Consider the following 10,002-nt stretch of genomic DNA (forward strand, 5'->3'; position numbering starts at 1 on the left):
CTGTTTAACATGCCTGCCTTCTACAGCGGAGATTTTGGCTGACAGCCCTCCACAATGCTTCCTAGATTTAAGCCTGTGTGGGTTCTGCTTTAGCCAAGTGTCTGAGTCCATACCACCAGTGCGGTGTACTTACGGAGAAACCAGGGAGAGAACTGATCTCTCTGGAACTCCAAAAGCAAGGGCATTACACCAACAAGGAGGGTGGCGCAACAAGAGTTTTGGACCGGGAGCTAAGACTTCTGGGGTTTCTTATTTATTTTTTTATCTGCTCTGACTCAGAAATCTGTCAAGCTGCTGCTTCTGGCTTCATTTTTCTCCATTTACAAAATCGAGCTACAACTGCTCAACCCTCAGAAAGGGTGCAAGGAAACGTCCTGTGTGTGAAGCACACTGATGTCTTCTGAGACGATGGGACCACCTGATGATAGCCTCTGGCAGTGACAGCTCTGTTCTTAACGTTCCTCCTGTCCTCTAGGCATGCACACCGAGGCGACAGGCCCTGTCATCACCGTGACGCAGTTTAACAGATGCCTCCCAAATTCCTGCTTCCCTGGAGTGGCCTGCACTGAGACCGGCACTGGCTTCCGCTGCGGACCCTGTCCCCCCGGTTATTCAGGCAATGGGTCCCAGTGCACAGATATCAATGAGGTAAAAACCAAGTAGGACAGGCTGGAAGTTACAAAACTGGCTCGCTTTTCTTGGAGTGTTGCGGGTTTGTCTTGTGGTTGTAAAGAAAAGCCTTGCAATTCCCCTAGGAGCTGCAGTTCAACAGAAACACGATTTCACTGGAAGGAAGTCTGTATCTCAGCCTCCCTTAAGCTCTGTTCCATGTTGGTTTTATATCCAGCCTAGCTAGACAGTTAGGATACATAGCTAAAAGATACATAGGCTCAAACAAAATAAATCTTTTTGTTTGTACCACACAGGACGGTGAGTTTGGAAGACCAGAACAGTCCCTTTTGGTCTTAGAATCTTCTGAGCTAATGGCTGATGAGTTGTTAGAGATAAGATTTATGATGTGTGGAACAGAATCAAATGCTTCCTGAATAATCCTTTATACAATAAATCTTACCACACTACTCGTATCGCTTTACTTCTGCCTTTAAATCAAACCTTGCTAGGCAGATACTGTTTAATTTATTTTGCTTTAGAAAGTGTGGCATTCCATCAAGTTTACTCTCTGTGTGTATGTAAACCTTTACTCAACCATTAATTTTGCATGTCCGTAAGGCTCCTTAGTTCTGTGGTTCCCAAACCATAGTCCTACGCTCCCTGATTAGTCCACCAAGCAACCGTACGTGTCTCGCAAAGCCGTATCACCTCTGTAGCGTTTCAGTTTAAAAACCTGCTGAAGTTAAGAGTCGATGAGGGATTTTGAGATTGATGATAATCTGTTAGTCACCAAAACGTGGGAACCACTGTATTAATGTAATGCATCTGCCAGAACAGAGCGTAAGAATGTAGTGAAAATAATAAAGTGTTGCAGAAAATAAAGCAAGCATTAATAGCAACTTTGGAAAGACAATTGCTTCCCAGAGTAGTAAACAAACAACTGCTCTTGTCTTTCAAAACCAGTGTAAGAAAATATCCAGTTCTCTGGATTCAGAGACTGCCAGGAAGGAAAGTGTGAAGTGAAGCCAGCTCTTTGCCTGGGCAATTGATGTCACCTAAGAAGAATTAGTCCTGAAAGTTGATTTGTTTTACTTGTCTGCACATACTGGGACTTGGGAGAACAACTGAGATGGGGAAGCTGCATTTTCCACTTGCAAGGAAAGCCAGGAACTTCTATGCATTTTTGGTTTAGTCTTTAAAAATAAAAGTACAATAGCTGGATCTCACCCAGCAAGGCTTGCTTTGAGAGCTGCCTTCCCAGCCTGCCTTGAGCGAGCCTGCCTCACCGTTCTGCACCACCTCTTTCTTGTTTACAGTGCAATGCAAACCCCTGCTTCCCGAAGGTCCAGTGCATTAACACCTCCCCTGGCTTCCGCTGTGATCCCTGCCCTCCCGGCTTCACGGGGCAAATGGTCGAAGGAGTTGGACTAGCTTATGCCAGGGCCAACAAACAGGTAAGGCCCAGAAACTTTTCTGTCTCCTTCAGAAGCCATTAACTCTTTCCCCTCTGTAATTGTAATTCGAAGGTCTTGGAGCCCTCAAAGAAATGGGAGGGAAATAGGAGACGACTGCATTGTATTGGTGGGAAGACTGATGCAACGAGAGGAGAGACTTGCCAAGGATGTCCTAGCACATCAAAGCAAAGCAGCCTCCACGCCAAGACCTTACCTCTGCTGAATTTACACTGGACAGAACGTTATGTCTCTGACACCTTTGTGGCTGTGAAGCCAACCTGGGGAATCCTTCATACTAGGACACAGAGGAGTTGATGCAGCTACTGGCCCCCCTGCTTCCCTGACAGCTATAGACAGATTAAAATAAAAAAAAAAAAAACCAAACCACCTCGTCTTAGTAGGGTTCATAAGAATATATTACCAAAAGCAGGAATGGCATGTGGCTTGTGTTATTTAGAGAGCTGCTAGCTGGTCATAGGACGCAGTCTCTGACCTTCTTGCTCCATTGACTCTCTTCTATCCTTTTACAGTAAGGAGATACTCTGACAGCTCAGCTCAGAGCTAAGCTATTTTGCCAGGCTAAAATCTCTGGTGACTCTGTAGAGGGTGAACAGCTTGCCTGGGGTCAGGAGTATTGCTGGGATCTGGCTGAAGCTTGTCTGAAGGAAAACTTTGAGCTGTGGGTCCTAGTAAGGTGTGTCAGGGGCTTTGCTTCTGCATCTAGTGATGCCCTAATTCTGTAATCTCATGTGGTATCAGCTTAAGAGTGAAGTTAATGTCTGTTTTGTTCTTCCTGGGCAGGTTTGTACTGACATCAATGAATGCGAGACAGGTGCCGCCAGAAATTGTGTCCCAAATTCCATCTGCATCAATACACGGGTAAATATTACTGGAAAGCCTCGTGTGGATCTCTCTTCCCCAGGCTCTGGGGCCTCTGTTAGCTGTGGCAATCCAGCTGCTGAGGAAGGTTACAGCAAAGGTTTGCCGGGACTCATAGTTAATTCCCCATTGCTTTTTCTTGTAGGGATCCTACAAGTGCGGGGCTTGTAAACCTGGCTTTGTTGGGGATCAAGTCACTGGCTGCAAGAGCCAAACAGTGAGACGCTGCCCTAATGGTGAAATTAGCCCATGCCACGAGAAAGCACAGTGCATCGTGGAGCGCGACGGGTCCATCTCCTGCGTGGTAAGGTCCAAACCTCCCTGCGACGGGGGTCTGCTCGCTCCGGCTTCCCTTGCACTGAGCTTGCTCTCCTGGGTCTGCCACTGCCCTCTCCTGGAGAGCGTGCCTTCCCGGCACAGACCTGCTCTCCTTAACACCTGAGCTACGGCAATCTCTCTTTCAGTGCTCTCTGGAGAAGTGGACTGCTCCTGGCACCTCAGATTCACTGTTGTTTGTTTGTTTGGGGTTTTTTTTGCCTGAAGCGCTACAAATTTGTCAGTCATGGAACATTACACGCAGCTGAGCAGGGAGAAGCACCGTTCAGCAACCTGCTGGAGCCCAGAAGTTTTGCTGCTGCAGCTGTCTTTATGATCTCAGGAACAAGCAGAGAGCTTGTATCTGAGTTATTTAAAATGCTGTTTACAGCATAACTGTTTCTTCCAGACAATATTTTTCCCGTAGAGCGTTGTGTACCTGGATTTGCCATGTTTTGTAAAGCATTCAATTTTTGGAGGCATATGGCCATCAGGGGACTCACCAGCAGCCTCATTTTGTTTATCTGCTGTCTTCCAGTGCCTCGTGGGGTGGGCAGGGAACGGCTATGTCTGTGGGAAGGATACGGACATCGATGGAGTCCCTGATGAGAAGCAACGCTGCTCTGACAAAAAATGCCGCAAGGTAAGATGCAGTTGTCTTGTGTTTTGCTGGAAACGGTGTATCAGAGGAATGCTAACCAGAACTGGGCAACTCTGATTTGAGGGCAGGCCTCGGGTGCTGGCGAGACCCTGCCCAGCCTTCAGAACTCAGGCTAAATGACATGCACAGCTTGCTAGCGGGCCCTTTGTTGCTTTTCCTTTCAGGATAACTGCGTGACTGTCCCCAACTCCGGCCAGGAGGATGCAGACAGGGATGGAATTGGAGATGCTTGTGATGATGATGCTGACGGAGATGGGATATTAAATGCTGAGGTTTGAATTCTAATGCTTAATACCTAAATGTACCCAGAGGTCCTGCAAAGCAACTGCCTACACCTTTAATGTGAATTTAGAGAACCTGCAGGTCACAGCGTGCAATGTTTCTGTTTAATCAGGATGGTCTGATGACTCTAAAAACAAGCAGACAGGAGGGAACATCGTAGCATGGAAGGGACTTTACGAGTCGTGGTCCCCTGAGAGTTAGGGTGTCTCGCTCGCTCTCTCTTGCACACTTGGTCAAGCACTGGTTGGAGATATTTTCAGGTGCTACTGGTATTCCCGGAACAGGCAGTGACTGGGCTGAAGAGAGGAAACGCAGACTGGCTGCAGAGAGGCTGCTGGGCTTCTCAGCGCAGCTGGTCGCATACCTCAGAGCTTTTGTCTTTCTTACTCCTCAGTGGGTTGCTCGGTGCCAAACATTTCCCCTCAGCCAGTCCCTCTCTCCCGCAGGACAACTGCGTGTACACGCGCAACGCAGACCAGCGCAACGTAGACAAGGATAACTTCGGTGATGCCTGCGACAACTGTCGCCAAGTGAAGAACAATGATCAACGGGACATTGATGGCGATGGGAGGGGAGATGAGTGTGACGATGACATGGACGGAGATGGTAAGAGCAGCTGAAGAGCATCCTCAGAGGTGCATATATACTGAGCTACGAACCAGAAAGCTGTTCAGCACGCAGCTAGAGATCCTCACGGCAGGTACCAGCCTTCAGAGGCTTGAGCTCTGCAGGAGTAGAACTAATTTCTGATGGGATGAAGCACAGCTCAGTTCTTAAGATGCCAAGATGAGCAGTCAAGCCGGCATCCTTCACAGTTCAGCTCTTGCAGGGTTTAAAGATCTATCTTCAGGATGGTGCTAACAGTTTTTATGAGCACTTACTGTGCACAGTCACGTCAAATCTGTGTCAGACTTAAGAAAGAAAGATGTACCATGCAAACTGATCTCAGCCCAGACAAGGACACTACTTTGTGCTGCAGTTTAAACTTAGGAAGAAGTATGGGAACGTCCAAGTTGTTAGCAGCTACTGGCTCAAGGCAGTATGTGTCAGGGCTGTCTGCTGGGGGGGGAAAAACCTGGCTGGCTTTAGAAACAGTCTGTGTGCTGATGATGCTGTATTTGCACAAAGCCTGCTTTCAAAAGCCAGAAATCACAACTGCTGCTGGCTTGAGCCATACATATTTATTTACAGAGTATTTCCAGTGCATCTAGTGCTGTTTGGGTCTGGCTGCATCCTGCCAAGTAGCTCCCTGCTGGCACGATTTGCTGGTGTAGTAGGTAAATGCAGAGAAGTGGGAAGTGAAGTCATACAGGTTGCCAATTAGATTGTTCCTGTCCTGTCTCGGGCCTTGAAAAGGCACTGTCTAAATCCTCCATGTCAAATAGCCAAGATTAACCTTGACTTATTTTATAATTATATAGACGTCTACTTTAGAGGAAAAAGACTCTGTCATGGTTTAGGGAACCGCAGACGGTTTCATCTTCATCCTCTTGGCCACTCCTGCACAGATAGGATGCCAGTTGGGAGACACGGTCTTCAGTTCTTTACCTTTCTCTAAGGAATGCAGTTAAGGCCCTTTCCTCTCAGGTTCACGTGCCATAGCATGCTCAGACATCCATCGTGATGCAGCCTGGAGTACGTTTTAACATCAGTTGCTGCTGATCTCTTCTATCCTCAATAGCTGCTAGGATGTAACTTAGAGTGTGTAAAATGTGCACAAAAATTGAAATTGTTGCTTTACTGCAGGAGTTCAGCTGTCCTAGATTTTTGCCATCTCTTCCATCCAAAAGAGATCTTGCTGCATAGACCTTCATAGCCCTGTTGCCTTGATGGGTCCGCTTTGTGTGTTTTACAGGGATCAAAAACCAAATGGACAACTGTAAAAGAGTTCCTAACCCTGATCAAAAAGACAGTGATGGTGATGGAGTAGGAGATGTGTGTGACAGCTGCCCAACCATCAGTAACCCAGACCAGGTAAGTAAGCACTCCCAATTTTGCAGTCGTACAGCTTCATTTTTGTCACTCCGGACGGTGCTCGTGTCATCTGCCTAAGGTGTGCGTACCTGGTAACTCACCAGGATTGCCACCTGCACATTTTAGCTGCCATCCTGCAGTACAAAAGCACAGCCCCTCGAGATCAAACGTCCTGGGGTACAGAAGAGTAAGTGAGGGAGGAAGTGTTGCACTCTGGACTTCTCTCTTCCTACCCTGCTCATCTGTGTTCCGAAATAGCGCTGCTTGAATTCATCAGGGCAACTCGTAAATCCTGCAGAAGGAACTCTCCCACCGTTGTCAGCTCTGTTTTCAATCAGAACGATCACGGCACTGAGGCTAACAAACATCTCTTTGTTCTCTTTATTGCCTAATCCTCCTCTTGATCTATGGAAAGTTTACATTATTATTGCTTTATTTTACTAGAAAGATACTGATCATGATCTAGTGGGAGACGTCTGTGACACCAACCAGGACAGGTGAGAGCTTGCTGCAAAAATTATACTTACGTTGCATGAAATCTTGGGGATGGAGGGGGAAAAAGGCATGGGTTGGCAGCTCGGTGACAACCTGGCTTGGCCTCATCCGATAAAAAGACAGAGGTTAAGGGAGGTGGAGTTTTCTTCAGACCTGAGACAAACTTGCCAGTGGAAGTATGGCCCAAAGGCGAGCGGACCTAAGCTTGCTGACAGCAGCTGGCTTGTCACTAGCTACCACTCTCAGCTTTGTTTGTACGCTACAGCTGGAATATTTCTGATCTACCGTTGGTGTAACTTACAGCTTAAGACCGTATAAGGCGAAAGTCACCAACTTCTGCTGTTCTGGTCGAGGATCCCAGCTCCTAGAAAAGCGTTGCATGCTTATTTCAGAAGCACCTGTCAGTGGATAAGCTTTACCTGTCATTTTCTCCACCAGCGATGGGGATGGCCACCAAGATACACGGGATAACTGCCCATCGGTGCCGAACAGCTCCCAGGTGGACACAGACAACGACGGGCTGGGAGATGAATGCGATGACGACGACGACAACGATGGGATTCCAGATGAGAAACCTCCAGGCCCCGACAACTGTCGGCTTGTCCCTAACCCTGGCCAAGAAGACTCAGACGGTAAGGGAAATGGATGCGCGTTAGCCCTGCGTGAGGGGGTCTCCCGTCCCTGGTGGCCAGCGCGTATCGGTTTGACCTCTAGAGATAGACAGCACCGACTTGAGACAGTCCTACGTCAAATAACCCTGACATCAGGATCGTATCTGGGAGAAGTTCTCTTCCAGAAGTGTCTACAGTTTGAGGTGTTTCTTCTGTTCACAGCATCTCTGCAAGCGAGAGAAGCCTCAGGGTTTCTTTGCAACTGAGTTAAAGGAAGAGCGTCCCAGTGCTCCAAACACCTCTTAACCTTGCGTAGACGTGGCTACCTTTAGCTGTGCTAGCCGAAAGCTAGCTGGGTGAACCCGAGGTGCAAGGGGCAGGAGAAATTAATGAGCGCTTGTTACTCCTTTTCTTCTGTCGTGCTCTCAGGTGATGGTGTGGGAAACCTTTGTGAAGATGACTTTGACAGAGACATGGTGATTGACAGAATTGATGTGTGCCCAGAGAACGCAGAAGTGACACTAACCGACTTCAGGGCTTTCCAGACGGTTGTATTGGACCCTGAGGGTGATGCACAGATTGACCCCAACTGGATTGTCCTCAACCAGGTAGGAGCCCGCTCCAGAACGGGCTAGCGAGGCGGGCGGGAGCAAGCCTGTACCGAGCTGGATGCAGTTTTCATTAAAAGACGCTGCAGGCTTAACGGTACGGTTCGACAACGTCCTAATCCTAGAGCCTCGCCCTTGGCGCACCTCTCCCCCGATCACTTAACAGCAGTAAAGTTTGTTCGTTTGGAACTACACTAACGAGGCGACATTCATCTTTCTCAGGGCATGGAAATTGTCCAGACCATGAACAGCGATCCTGGCCTGGCTGTAGGTGAGGCACTTATTTTTGTCCTGTTGGAAAATTATCGCTCATTAACCGCGTACTTCTCGGTGCAGCTTTTACAAGTATTTCAGACACGACTTAATGATTCCATCCACCTCCTGGGAAAATATTTTCTGTAGTAGGCAGTCTTCAGATTTGGCTTAGCAAAATCCACCTCCATCTGAATCAGGAAAGAAATGGATCTACATTTTGTTGTAGAATACAGAGTCTTTGTTTTCCTACCCGTTACAGGTTACACGGCCTTCAACGGAGTGGACTTTGAGGGCACGTTCCATGTCAACACTGCCACAGATGACGATTATGCTGGCTTCATATTTGGCTACCAGGACAGTTCCAGCTTTTATGTGGTCATGTGGAAGCAGATGGAGCAGACGTACTGGCAGGCAAACCCCTTCCGAGCAGTAGCAGAACCTGGAATTCAACTGAAGGTAAAGCCACCGCTGAAAAAGAATTCCGTAGTGGATTTTTGCCTTTTTCTCAGCTGTGCTGCTTGGACACGTACAGTGGGGCAAGCAGCTACGGTCAACCAGTCCGTCATCCACACGTTTTACCAGTCTCTTCTCTGTCTTAGGCAGTGAAGTCTAAAACAGGCCCAGGTGAGTATCTCCGCAATTCCCTCTGGCACACCGGAGACACCACAGACCAGGTCAAACTGCTGTGGAAAGACCCTCGCAATTCTGGCTGGAAGGACAAGACGTCTTACCGCTGGTTCCTGCAGCATCGGCCCCAGGTCGGATACATCAGGTAAGGGGCTCACGGCTTCCTTGGCGTGGCTGACTGGAAGCCCAGCACAAACCAAGCGTCTCTGTGCTAAAGAGGAGGGAGGTGCCTCTGGCTGAGGAACAATTTTTACAAGGCCCTAGTGGTCTCGTGTTCACGTCCTACACGTGCTTATTCTCTTCTAGAGCTCGCTTCTATGAAGGCCCCGAAGTCGTAGCAGACACCGGAGTCGTCCTTGATACAACCATGCGAGGAGGGCGCCTGGGAGTCTTCTGCTTCTCCCAGGAGAACATCATTTGGTCGAACCTGCGTTATCGCTGCAACGGTGAGTTGGTTTTGAAAGTCAAATACAGGCATTTTTGCCATTTTGCTTGCAAGACGCTAATTTGTTCTTGGCTCGCCTACCCGCACAACTGTAACGGGATGTCACGCAGTAGCTTATTCTGTGTTTCATTTCTGGTTCTACTTCTAATCTGTACTTGCTTTAATCTCATCCTCCTCAGACACCATTCCAGAAGACTATGAAACATTTAGAGTTCAGCAAGACTAACCTCCGATTTCAACGCCTGTCCAGCAAAACTTGCTTTAAAAAACGGGCTGAGCTGCCCCACTCTTGCCGCTGGTATACTGTATAAAGAACTGTAATACCGTACCACTGCACTCTGCACAGCACCAAGTGTCCATGCATTAGCCGGCAGCTTTTCTACAACAGCAACTTTCTTTAAACGCTACGAAAACCTATGGAAGGGCAGAGGTGTAGACAGCAAGTGTGAGCAGAGGCCTGGGCTGCTGTAAACACTCGTTCTCTACGCTCCACGGGAAGAGGTGTGCCGAGAAGCTACTGCAGCAGCTGGGATTGTTTGAGTCAGTTTAGCATGGATGATTCCCGGGAATCTCCTCCCTACTCGCAGGCTCTCAAGTGTGAATGCTGTTCTCCTTTTCAAGGCCTACTGCAAAGCAAGCCCAGCACTAGGCTGAAAAGGACACAGAGAGCAGCCTATGTACAAGTTGCTCCCAAAACATTAAAAAAAAGCACTTTAAGGAGAGTATCTTTGTTCGGGAATGTTGGATAATAAATACTCGGGAATGTTGGATAATAAATAATAGA

General features: G+C 48.1%; 1 protein-coding gene across 6 annotated transcripts in view; it reads left to right on the forward strand.

Annotated features, from left to right (window-relative positions):
* The window catches only part of COMP (cartilage oligomeric matrix protein), a 37,472-nt gene extending 27,470 nt beyond the window's left edge, over positions 1–10,002 (forward strand). For 5 of the 6 annotated variants that reach the window (XM_082331183.1, XM_082331185.1, XM_082331184.1 and 2 more), the window contains 16 exons: positions 476–648; positions 1,929–2,066; positions 2,868–2,945; positions 3,091–3,249; positions 3,799–3,903; positions 4,086–4,193; positions 4,650–4,809; positions 6,059–6,177; positions 6,622–6,674; positions 7,111–7,304; positions 7,713–7,891; positions 8,114–8,162; positions 8,406–8,602; positions 8,746–8,918; positions 9,080–9,219; positions 9,398–10,002. In XM_082331183.1, the coding sequence (XP_082187309.1) occupies positions 476–648; positions 1,929–2,066; positions 2,868–2,945; positions 3,091–3,249; positions 3,799–3,903; positions 4,086–4,193; positions 4,650–4,809; positions 6,059–6,177; positions 6,622–6,674; positions 7,111–7,304; positions 7,713–7,891; positions 8,114–8,162; positions 8,406–8,602; positions 8,746–8,918; positions 9,080–9,219; positions 9,398–9,444 (2,072 nt within the window). In that variant the 3' untranslated portion in view covers positions 9,445–10,002. Of the gene's footprint in view, positions 1–475; positions 649–1,928; positions 2,067–2,867; positions 2,946–3,090; positions 3,250–3,798; positions 3,904–4,085; positions 4,194–4,649; positions 4,810–6,058; positions 6,178–6,621; positions 6,675–7,110; positions 7,305–7,712; positions 7,892–8,113; positions 8,163–8,405; positions 8,603–8,745; positions 8,919–9,079; positions 9,220–9,397 lie in introns of those variants that run through there. The other variant, XM_082331188.1, reaches the window with a different exon arrangement.

The sequence above is a fragment of the Platalea leucorodia genome (genome assembly GCF_965183815.1).
Source record: "Platalea leucorodia genome assembly, chromosome: 21".
Lineage (NCBI taxonomy): Eukaryota > Metazoa > Chordata > Aves > Pelecaniformes > Threskiornithidae > Platalea > Platalea leucorodia.